General features: G+C 54.6%; 2 protein-coding genes across 2 annotated transcripts; one reads left to right on the top strand and one right to left on the bottom strand.

Annotated features, from left to right (window-relative positions):
- The first annotated feature begins 177 nt into the window (after positions 1–177).
- On the top strand, positions 178–902 carry Oxt (oxytocin/neurophysin I prepropeptide). Its single transcript, XM_038331736.1, has 3 exons — positions 178–297; positions 562–763; positions 847–902. The coding sequence occupies exons 1-3, from the start codon at positions 178–180 to the stop codon at positions 900–902; spliced, it is 378 nt and encodes a 125-aa protein (XP_038187664.1).
- A 3,381-nt stretch (positions 903–4,283) lies between these two features.
- Positions 4,284–6,251, bottom strand: LOC119815546 (arginine vasopressin). Its single transcript, XM_038331710.1, has 3 exons — positions 6,120–6,251; positions 4,756–4,957; positions 4,284–4,456 (listed from the first exon to the last, which is right to left on the bottom strand). The coding sequence occupies exons 1-3, from the start codon at positions 6,249–6,251 to the stop codon at positions 4,284–4,286; spliced, it is 507 nt and encodes a 168-aa protein (XP_038187638.1).
- Positions 6,252–11,610: the final 5,359 nt, after the last annotated feature.

Here is an 11,610-nt window from a genome sequence, read left to right as displayed (position 1 = left end):
GAAGGGCCTGCCTCTGAGTGGTGTGGAGTGATTTGACCCGCAGTGACCCGCTGTGACCAGTCATGCAGTTGCGCTCTTAAGACAGTGCTCAGCCAAGGCAGTGCCCAGACATAAAAAGGCTAGGCCGGGCCAGAGAAACCATCAGTTCTGGTGGGTCTCAGACTCAGCACCAGCGCCATGGCCTGCCCCAGTCTCGCCTGCTGCCTGCTTGGCCTCCTGGCTCTGACCTCCGCCTGCTACATCCAGAACTGTCCCCTGGGCGGCAAGAGGGCTGCGCTGGACTTGGACACGCGTAAGGTGAGTCTCCCAATCCGGTCTGGTCCCAGCAGCGCTAAGGACCAGAGAAGACTCCCGCCCGCAGAGAGCATCCCTGCACTCTTGCCCGCCCTACCCCAACCTCGCGTGGGAACACAAGGCGTTAGGCAGAGTTAGGCTCTCGCTTGACGCCGTGAAGGCAGAGACAACGCCTGAGCACCCACTGCTCCTCACCGGGCCACCGTCCCGATACGGGACCGTAACCCGAGGACCGTGCACTGCGCCCACTCGCGTCCTTCCCCGCAGTGCCTCCCCTGCGGTCCTGGCGGCAAAGGCCGCTGCTTCGGACCGAACATCTGCTGCGCCGACGAGCTGGGCTGCTTCGTGGGCACCGCCGAGGCGCTGCGATGCCAGGAGGAGAACTACCTGCCCTCGCCCTGCCAGTCTGGCCAGAAGCCGTGCGGGAGCGGGGGCCGCTGCGCCGCGGCGGGCGTCTGCTGCAGCCCGGGTGAGCAGGAGAGGGCTGGCCTGAAGGCCCGGCAGGGAGCCTTCGGGTTTGCCGCCCAGGCCACTGACCCATTTTTCTTTCAGATGGCTGCCGCATGGACCCCACCTGCGACCCTGAGTCTGCTTTCTCCGAGCGCTGAGCCCTCTTGACGATCCCTTTAGAATTCATCCTTCACCCCCCATGGCCGCCCCAGAAAGAATGACAAATAAAGCAGATTTCCTCTTCACACTTGACTGGTGTCTAATTGTCAGAGGGAGGGAGGACATCGGGGTTCATGGGCCCTGGCAATTCAAAGTAAGAACGGCCCAGCAGGCTGCTCGGGGGGGGGGGGGGGGGGGGGACAAAGGGGTGCTGTACGGGCTGTCACCACCCACGCTATAGGATAGCCCCGTTTCCCACTCCAGTAGCAGACAGACTTAAAAACAGCATTTAAAAGTCCAAACAGCAATGGTGGACATCTATGGGGAAAGACAAGGTCTGACAAGAGACTGACTAAAGGGGAGACAGACAGGCAGGGAACTCATCCATTCGCTTCTGGATCTGAAAGGAGACTTTAGCCACAACCTCAGAGGTTGAGGGGGCAAGCCTGGCCTAGAAAGAAGGCTCTTGGCCAGGGTACTGTAGTCGCAAAGCTGTAAGGTTTCCACGGAGCTGAATTCCCACACAGGTCTCGAGGAGGCCACAGCTGGAAAGATCGAGAACCAGCGTGTCTCTTTTCTGCTGTCCTCAGTGCCAGGCCTGAGCTCAGGGGCCCCGTTTCTGCCACTGCCGGACAGAATCTAAGAGCCTGTGGGCACACATGACCACAGAGCACAGAGTCCACAGGCAAACTGAGAAATCCGCGGTTTATACTGCTGCTCTGTTGGTCATCTATCCCCGAGCCTCAAAGTGGGCCTCGCTTAGCTGCCCGTGTTCCCAGCAGTGCCGGCAGAGGGAGAAGGCGCAGGCCCCTACACAGGGGCACGTGATTCACCGTCTGTTAGGACAAAATGTGACGGCTTGAGAGGAGCCCAGTGGAGGAGATCTTGCCCCAAAAAGGGGGAAGGCCCTGGGTTCCGTACCATCACAGCAAGTAAATAAACCTACAAATAAGCACTTTCTGTGGGTCTCACACCCAGTAAAAGAACACGGACGACCCTATCACCACAGATGTGGGCCACACACACAGACAGGCCGAAGGCCAAAAAGATATATCAAAGAGATGTCCAGACTGACTTGTTGTTTCTTGTTTTGCTGTCGTCGTTTTCATTCTTCTGGGGCTGGGTTTTGAAGATTTCTATCTTAGGACTTTTAATCTGCTAAATTTCTGTTTCTGTGTCTGTGTCGTCTCTGTGCGAGATGTGCACATGAGTGCAATGCCCACGGAGACCAGAAGGGGGCATCAGACCCACTAACCCTGGAGTCACAGGTGGTGATGAGTCATCTATCCTGTTTGGGTACTGGAAACAGAACTGGGGTCCTCTGGAAGAACAGTGTACTCTTTTAACGCCTGAACTATTTCTCCAGCCTAAATTTTTCTAATTATATCTCATTATTTCTTTATTGTGTGTGGGGTGGGGTTCAGTGCACACCCACAGCATGCTTGCAGAAGTCAGAACCCTTGGCATCTGCTCATAGAAGCCCCTTTGCTTCTGGAGGCTGAAGAGAGGAGGCAGGTGTTTACTGTAGATTCTAGAAGTGCCCTTCAATGGCTCCATACCTGGGTAAGGGACATCCTGAAAGGGAGAGAGAATAGAAAGAAGGTTCAGTGGGCAGAAGTGATTCCTCTCCTTGAAGAATAGGTCACTGATTTTTCTAGAAGGAGGTCGGGAGAAAGAGGGGTTACAATTCTCTACCTGGGTAGAGGAGCAGAATGAGGGGTCTCAGCTTCATCCTGAAGCTGCTCGAACACCAGCCCTGGGAACTGAACCAAGTGTAGCCAAGCCACCAAGCACTCCTACCACCTTCTGTTCCTTCTTGGTCTGGTCTTTTTCTCCATCCAACCCTCGTGGAGGTCAGATCCTGAGAGGGCCACATAGGAAGGAGGCTGGGGTGGGGGTCTGCCTAGCCCCTGTACCACCTGGTTAAACCTAGACATGCAGAGAGGTGCTGAGGTGCTGAGGTGGGCTTGACTCTGACCAGGGCTGACCATGTCAAGCCATCCAGTCAGACTGACCTCTGTCTTCCACAGTTGCCCCTCAGAGCCTGAGGAGCATCCCAACGGAGATGCAGCCTCTGTGGCCCCTAACCCTGGAGTAAGATGGCATGTGGAGTGGATGCCCGGGATGGACGGGGCAGGGAGAAGGGTAGGAAGCTTGTGGGAGGGGTGAGGAATAGAAGAGACCAGGAAAGGATGGAAGGCCGAGACACTGGTGGCTTCCCGGAAGGCTACACTGCTGAGGGCCTGAGGACTGGGTTCAGTTCTCAGCTTTCACTTGGTGGTTCACTCCAGTCCCAGGGAATCCCATGCCCTTGTCTGACCTCTGCAGACACCAGATAGCTCAGGAGCGGAACAGAACACACACATAGTGCACAGACACACACAACGGAAAAACACCCATACACATAAATAAATCTAAAATTTTAGAAAAAAAAAAGAAAAAGAAAAGCTAATGAGAAGAAAGGGAAGGAGGAACAAAGGCCAAACGCTGGTGCCATCTTTGCTCCAAAATTAGACATGCCAACGGTGTAAAAATGTCTATGTACTGCGTGTGTGCCTTGTTGCTGGACTTGGACGTTTTTTCTGGATCTCTAGCTATGGCTGAGGTCATGGAAATGGCCCTATGGTGCTGGGGACCAAATCCAGGCTAGGGAAGCATTCCTGAGCCACAGCCACATCCGAGCTGGTTTCCTTCCCTGCCTGAGAGCAGTGTTTGAACATGTACCTGTGGGGGACTTGCAAGCCTGGCTCTGGGGAGGGGGAGGAAGGGAGTCTACCTCTCAGCTGGTGGGCCCTGATGGTAGAACACCTGGAGAGATAACAGGTAGCACTGTCTCCTTTAGGTCTGGGGTAAGTGTCTGCACCTTCTCCCACAGCAGAGTCTTGGGCAAGTGTACATTGCACTGGAAACAAGGGTAGGTCCCTCAGGCTGTGCCTTGTCTGGGATGAAATCGGGGCTGCGATGGTCACCCCTGGCTTGTCCTCTTATTCTCTGCCACTCATTCTGTCCCTCATCATACCTTACTCTGCCTCTCTTGTCCACTAATGTCCCACCTCTCTGATTTTATTTCGGTCTCAGCCAGGGAATCGCTAAAGCACCCTCTTCAGGCTTCCCTGGGCCTCAGGCCTTTCCGTTCTTCCGAGCTTGGGGTTGCCTTTGTCCTGAGTATTATGTGGGTATCCAGGAGCTCCAGAAGGCTTCCCTTATAAGTCTTATGAGGGCGTGGACTGCCCACAACTTTGGGTGCGGGGATTAGCCAATGTTAGAAAGTTTGCACTCCAAGCTTTCCCCTCCCTTCTCCAGAGATAGAAACAGACACCAGGATGCATTTTTAAAAGTTTATTTCCCATGCAACAGGGGCGAGGGGTGGTGGCGACGGTTCAGTAGACTCGGGGCTTGGCAGAATCCACGGACTCCCGCGTCCCGCCCATCTGCAGCAGGCGGAGCAGCAGCGCCCGGGCGGGCCCGTCCAGCTGCGTGCCGTTGTTCGGTTCGCGAGCGCGGGTGAGGCGGAGAAAATCTTCGCGGCACGCGGGCTCGGTCACACAGCCCTCTGAAGGAAAGGCTCTGTGAGCGCAGGCGCCCTGGAGTGGGCGCAGCTCCCAACGCTGCCCTCCCACCGCGACCCCCCACCCCCGCCACGTTCCAATTCTAGCCCCTCTTCGTTTTCACCTTCCAACTCTGTGTCCCTGCCCCCACATCGCGCCCCCATCCCCAACTCCCTACCTAATGCTCCCCCATTCACCCTCCCACCCCACCCCTACCTCGCGCCCCATGCCCAGCTCCCCACTAACGCCCCCTCCACCCTCACACACCCCCTGTCCCCCCCACCCAGCTCGGCCTCGTGCGCACCGTCGCTGCAGCAGATGCCCGCGGCGGCGCAGCGGCCCCCGCTCCCGCACGGCTTCTGGCCAGACTGGCAGGGCGAGGGCAGGTAGTTCTCCTCCTGGCATCGCAGCGCCTCGGCGGTGCCCACGAAGCAGCCCAGCTCGTCGGCGCAGCAGATGTTCGGTCCGAAGCAGCGGCCTTGGTCGCCGGGGCCACAGGGGAGGCACTGCGGGGAAGGACGCTAGTGAGCAGCGGTGGGAACCCAGGGCCACCCTGCTGCTGTCCCGGTCTCGCGCTGCAGGGGCCCTGGCGCTATTCAGGCCGAAACAACAGCCAAGGGCAGGAGTGGAAATCTAAAGTGCTAGGTTATCAGGAGGATCAGTTCTCACTAGGAGCTCTCAAAACCCTCACTTGGGTTGGCTGAGTGTCCCCTGGGCTGCAGTACTTGGGGACCTTGCTCAGCTCTGAGATGCCATTGGTGTGCAGCAATCGCTCAGAGGCTTCCTTCTCTGACATTCAGTGGTCCTCCAGTCCCCTCCCTCACCCCCCACTGAGCAGTCCTGCTTCTTAGGAGTACAACATTCACGCCCTTTCTCTCATTTTCTGGCCTTGCTCTTACTCCAGCCCGAAGCTGATAGGCCTCACCTGAGCCTTAACCTCCTGCCAACCTATTATGTCCTATTGGGTGGGTGGCAGGGGCCAAATTAGAGCGATGTGTGCATGGGAACCTGGTGCCTCAAACTTCCCGAGAAATTCTGCAAATGGAAGGTGGACTGGGGGGAGCTGCCTATCTGCCTACTCCAGCTTGTTCAACAACTCAAAATCGATCCACCCATGGCCTGGACAAAACCGAGCCTGGTGGCTGGATGCCCTTGACCTCAGCTGGACATGCAGACAAGCGATTTGGGCAAGAGGTTGGGGTAGATATGGGACATACGCCACTCAGACATGCCCGGAGTCATGGCCATCTTCTTACGGACAGGAAGAAATTGGCACTGGTGTCTAGAAAAGAAGCTATGAGGGGCTGAGCTGGGTGGGAAAGACCTTAACTTCAGGCTAGAACAGAGCTTTGTATAATCTAGCCAGCCCTGATGAGCTGACACCCCATCCCCTCCCCCAGATGTGCAGAGGCCCGAGCACCCAGTTCCACCTGCTCCCATCCCAAACCCAGTTGTTAGGAGGCATCTCTCATTTTCTGGCATATCCCCCAAATGGGGACAGTGTCCGTCATGCGGCTTCTCTGGCACCTGGTCCATCCACTGTGCCCTATTGCCTCATTCCAGGAACCTCCCCTAAAGTCCCACTTCTCCGACCATTCGCTTCCCTCTCCTAGCACCGACCCATTCCGAGGGCACTGCCGGCCGCCGTGAAATGGACTACAGTGGTACCTGTCTCAGCTCCATGTCAGGCATGGCCCTCTTGCCACCTCTTGGGCAGTTCTGGAAGTAGCAGGCAGAGGTGAAGGCCAGCAGGCTCAGGAAACACACGGACAGCGTAGAGTTGAGCATCCTGGCGAGCATAGGTGGGCAGTGTGCGGCGCTGCTCTCCTGGCTCTGCTCTGTTGCCTTGGCGGGCTGTCTATTTATGTCTGCAGGTGTTCCCTAGGAGGCGACAACGTGGCTGCTAACCCCCTCCCCGGTGGCTCCCCAGGAGCCCACAGCCAACAGGTCCCAAGCTGTCAGCAGTGATTCAGGCATCTGGGGACACACGTGGGCCTGCCTGTGCAGAACATGTTGGAGGAGGGGGCAGACCAGCAGGCTGTCATTGGCCACAGTGTGACAGGAGAAACAGTTACGGGGACTGCTGCTGTACCGTCTGGGAGGTGAACTGACTTGAGGGTTACCTGGAAATCATCTGAGCATCCTAGCTGCTCTCAACAAGCTGGAGGGGTCAACGGGCCCCATCCAGGAAGGGCCGTCATGTTTGGAGCAGGGTCAGCACCAGGAGGGGTGGGGCAGGCTTGTTAGTTGTTGGGTGGGATGAGCAAGAGGAATCACACATAGCAGGTGAGCTTTTGGGAGGACATTCCCAGTTGCGGCCTCACTGGCTCACAGCCACAGTCATGACGTCAAGGGCAGCGCACAGATTCAAAGATCAGCTGGGTGTGGCTGGCTTCAGGATGCCCATGATGTTTCTACCCCATGCATGTGCCTGTAGAGCCAGGCGTGGGGACTCAGGCTCTGAGAATGGGAGTCTTGGGGATAGTGCCTCTCTGGTCCCCACTAAGGACATGAACTGGGACACTGTTGTGGGAATGAGAACTCCAGGCTCAGTCAGTCATGTGCAAAGATCTAGCCTCACAGGCCTGTGCTCTGAGCTACCTTGGGAAACTAAAGTAGGAAGGTCAAAAGTTCCAGGCCAGACTGGGTAACTTAGTGAGACCCTTTCTCAATGAATAAAAAGAAGACTGGGCGGTGGTGGCGCATGCCTTTAATCCCAGTTCTCAGGAGACAGAGACAGATGGAGCTCTGTAAGTTCTAGGCCAGCCTGGTCTACAGAGTGAATTCCAGGACAGCCAAGGCTACACGGAGAAAACTTGTCTCAAAAAACAAAAATAAACAAATAAATACATAGTAGGAAGCTGGACAGTGGTGGTACACGCCTTTGATCCCAGCATTCTGGGAGGCAGAGGCAGGTGGATCTCTGTGAGTTCCAGGCCTCCCAGGGCTGCTTCATAGTGAGATCCTGTCTCAAAGAAAGAAAGGATGGCGGGAGGGAGGGAGGGAGGGAGAGAGAGAGAGAGAGACAGAGGACACACACACACAGAGAGAGAGAGAGAGAGAGAGAGAGAGAGAGAGAGAGAGAGAGAGAGAGAGAGAGAACAGAAGGCTGAGGCTATAGCTCAGAAATAGTCCTGGGTGAAATCCCCAGAACTAAAGAGAGAAAACAGCTGTGGAGAGAGACCCATGCCCTAGACTGGTACCATCTCAGGCCTAAGGCAGAAGTGAAAATGGAACGTTGTTCTGCAGGAGGAAATGGGAGGAACCACAGTCAGACAGATCCAGCCTTGAGGAAGCAGGGTTAGTTCCTGACTTTAGGTTGTAAGTCATTTGTTTCTTTGGCAGTCTAATGCAGTCCAGACTGACCTTGAACCTACTCTGTAGCAGAAGCTGACTTTGAACTCTTAGTCTTTCTGGCTCTGGCTCTCGGGTGCTAGGACTAAAGGCATGTACCACCACACTCTGCTTTAGCCTTCACAGACTCCTTTCATCGGCCACCAGAAAACCCCTCTGGATTTGGGTGCAGAGTAGCCAGCCCATTCCCTCTGGACTGTGCACAGGCCTGGACCTTCCCAGCTCCCATAGGCTCCAGCTACCTCTCCTGGGTATACCAGGGTGCTTCAGGGGAGCTGCAGGGGACTGACTGGCCTCTGCCTCACCAAGTACAGTGGACGTAACAGACTTCTTTGCTAGGTGTGGGAAGAGCCAACCCTGTCTTTCTGCAGCTACAGGCAGCCAGGCAGAGGGACGAAACACCGCTGGGTGAAGAGAAAACTCACAGGGAAAGACAAAAAGTTTCCAAGTTCACGGAAGTGCTGCGGTCGGGATCAGGCACAAATTGTGCAGACCTGCAGGCACGCACACTCAGCTGGCATGAGACAGCATACCCGTCACTCAGCACCATCATGGCAGGAAGAGGCTGCTCACAGCGTGGACCCACGCCTGCAGGTTCAGGCTGGACACCAGGGAGCCTGCCCTCAGCCCTGCCTCTGCAAAGGGGAAGCCACTGCACAGGTGGCGCAGGTGGGTTACTGGTCCACGGTGTGGTGACTGCAGTACTTGGAAAGAACGCGAGGGCACAAACTCGAAGGATACGCAGTTTGCAAGGGTCTGAAGTCAGATCCAGGCATCTGTGCATGGATGCCTACCTGTGTTGGGAGGGTGCATGCGTGTATCTGTGTGAGCATTTGGTATGTGTACACATGTGGTGTGTGTGTGTGTGTGTGTGTGTGTGTGTGTGTGTGTGTGTGCACGCACACATCCTTCTTTCTCTACCTACCAAGTGCTTGGATTACAAGCATGTGCCACCCATGGCTTTGCACATAGGTGTCATTAGAGTGTGTGGCAGCCTTTTTGCCCAATTCACATAAAACCCCACAAAGAAGTACTTTCTCCCTGTTCTTAGAAAACAGGCATCGAACGTGAGTTGCATGCCAAAGAATACAGAGTAATAAAGTCAGGATGGTTTGTGCCTTTAATCTCAGGAGGCAGAGGCAGGTGGATCTCTGTCAGTTCGAGGTCAGCCTGATCTGCAGAGAGAGTTCCCAAACAGCCAAGGAGCTATTACACACAGAGAAACCCTGTCTCAAAAAAAACAAAAACAAAATAAAACAACCCCTCCACAAGGCAAACAATCAAAACAAACAAGCACTTCATTGGTGGGGGCTGGAGCCATGGCTCAGCGTTCCGAGCTCTTCCAGAGGACCTGGGTTTGAGTCAATAGTCAGCAGTCACTGGACCGTCTCTCCAGTCAGGCTGTATAGGATTTTGGTTGGTTGTTTTTGCTTTTGGTTTTTTGCTTTCGGGACAGGGTTTCTGTAGCCCTAGCTGTCTTGAAACTCACTATGCAGACCAGACTGACTTTGAACGTACAGAGACCCTACTGTTTCTGCCTTCCAAATGCTGGGATTAAAAGCTTGTGCCACCATGCCATGTCCTTGTAAAACAGAGTGTATTTATTGTGGGTATTGGTGTCTCTGATGCCTTTAATCCCAGCACTGAGGAGGCAGAGGCAGGCAGACCTTTGAGTTTTAAGTGTACATAGTGAGTCTTAGGTCGTGCAGGGGCTGTAAAATGAGACCCCGTATAAAAAAAAAATTAAAAAGGCTGTGGCTTCAGCTTCTGCCAACAGAGCTGCAGCAGCTGGGTTGGGTCACATCCCAATCTCCCTGTGGGTTTCTAGGAGGAAACTTTGAGGGTTCAGACACCGTACCTCATCTCCATCGTCTCATTAGAGGTGACCTCTCTGAGGCAATCACACGCAGGAGTGTGTGGGTTTCTAAGAGGAAACGTTGAGGGTTCAGACACCGTACCTCATCTCCATCGTCTCATTAGAGGTGACCTCTCTGAGGCAATCACATGCAGGAGCGTGTGCCCTGGCATCTCATTTTCCCTGTTGCTCATGGTCTCCTTCCCCTCTTGCATCTCAGGGGCAAAGCTCCCCCACCCCCGTCTGAGCTCATCCCCCCAGGGAGGGGGAGGAAGGCAGGTGAAAGTGTTCCTCTCCAGAGGCTCCCAGCTTGCGAGACAGGCTAATTACAGACGTCCTAATTAATTAGCCAAGGGGGTACATTTCATCAGCCAAGTCATAACTGATATCTGGGTCTCCCCGTGGGCCCAGAGAGAGGGCACCAAGAATCAAGGAGGTTCCTGGGAGGCAAAGGCCAGCTTGGGGCTGCTATCTGACCCATTTGATTTTCTGCATTTACCCTTCTCATTTTTTAAACTTATTTTTTAGGATCATGTGTGCATGTGTGTCCCTGTTTGATGGCAGGCACCTTGAAGAGGCATTGAATCCTGAGGCTGAAGTTATAGGTGTTTGTGAGCCACCTCATATGGGAGCCGGAAGCTGAATTCAGGTCCTGGGAAGAGCAGTGAGTTCTCTAACTCACCGGGCTGTTACTCCAGACTCCTGCCCTTCCTCCCCGACCCCCTTTTCAGACTTATGTATGTGTTTTATGTATATGAGTGTTTTGCCTGCGCCACACACGTGCTTGGTGCCCACAGAGAAGGGCCACAGATGCCCTGGAAGTGGAGTTGACTGCGGAGCTCTTTCTCCAGCCTTCCCAACCCCTTTTTGAGACTGAGTCTCTCTCTGCAGCCCTGGCTGGCCTGAAATTTGCTATGTAGACCAAGCCGGCTTGGACGTTACAGGGCTCTGCCTGCCTCTGCCTCCAGAGAGCTAGCACGAGAGCCAGATGCCACTGCGCTTGACAGGCCTTATTAAAGCCCAGTTGGGAGTCACCGTAGTCCAGCCTTCTTTGTCATGGACTGTTTCTGGGATGGCTGTCCCCCAAGCTCTCTGTCCTTCATGCCTTCAAGTTCCACCAGGGCCACACAGGGTTCGCTGCGCGTCAAGTCACACCCACTTCTCCAATGATGCACTTTCTATGCCAGACTCAAGCCCACCTCATCAGGATCCTGACACCCCAAGCCCTAGATGCATCCGAGGACCTTCCCACACCCTCCTGCTGGTGAGTGCGCGGTGGGTGCCCTTCCCTTCACACTGGAGCCAGGAGACGGGCGGACTGTCATGAGGCCTGAAGCCAAGTCTATAGAGGGCTTGTCTGGGGAAGCATCTTTATTCTTTGTACCAAGAGGTGTAATGGGAAAAATCTCAACCCTGTGCTGTCAGTGGGTCATGTGGTTGCTCTTCTGTGCTTAACTCTGCTGGGACTCTGGTTCCTCATGGAGGGTCCTGTAGATCAGTGATTCTCAACCCTTCGGTTGTGACCCCTTTGGGTTGAATGATCCTTTCATGGGGTCTCCTAGGCCCATCAGAAAACATACATCATGATTCAGAACAGCAGCAAGACTAGTTATGATGATGTAGCAATGGAAATAATTTTGTAATTGGGGGTTACCACAACATGAAGAACGGTATCAAAAGGTGGCAGCCTCAGGAAGGTTGAGAACCACTGCTCTAGATAGTGTGCCAGCGGCAGTCCACCAGATCAGTGTAGGCAGAGCGGGTCAGACTACCTCACATAACTGAGTCTCAATTTGCTCCCCAAACTAGAGCTAATTAAATAACTCATATGAACCATCTAGCACAAAACCAGGACATCACCTCAATGCATTCCTCCTCCTGCGTGTGTGATGCCGGGACTCACACCCGGGGAAGAACCTTCAGCCCTCTTTTTTTTGTTGTTTTGTTTTT

This window comes from Arvicola amphibius, chromosome 5, assembly GCF_903992535.2.
Source record: "Arvicola amphibius chromosome 5, mArvAmp1.2, whole genome shotgun sequence".
Classification (NCBI taxonomy): Eukaryota; Metazoa; Chordata; class Mammalia; order Rodentia; family Cricetidae; genus Arvicola; species Arvicola amphibius.
The sequence above is the reverse complement of the archived record's forward strand: the minus strand, read 5'-3'. Positions and strand labels throughout refer to the sequence as shown.

Bases quoted from the DNA above. Each gene is read 5' to 3' on its own strand.
- LOC119815546 (XM_038331710.1), bottom strand. From the start codon at position 6,251: ATGCTCGCCAGGATGCTCAACTCTACGCTGTCCGTGTGTTTCCTGAGC. The intron at 4,958-6,119 runs GTACCACTGTAG...CCTTCCCCGCAG, and splicing joins CTGACATGGAGCTGAGACAG to TGCCTCCCCTGTGGCCCCGG. The intron at 4,457-4,755 runs GTGCGCACGAGG...CCTTTCCTTCAG, and splicing joins GGGCATCTGCTGCAGCGACG to AGGGCTGTGTGACCGAGCCC.
- Oxt (XM_038331736.1), top strand. From the start codon at position 178: ATGGCCTGCCCCAGTCTCGCCTGCTGCCTGCTTGGCCTCCTGGCTCTG. The intron at 298-561 runs GTGAGTCTCCCA...CCTTCCCCGCAG, and splicing joins TGGACTTGGACACGCGTAAG to TGCCTCCCCTGCGGTCCTGG. The intron at 764-846 runs GTGAGCAGGAGA...TTTTTCTTTCAG, and splicing joins GGGCGTCTGCTGCAGCCCGG to ATGGCTGCCGCATGGACCCC.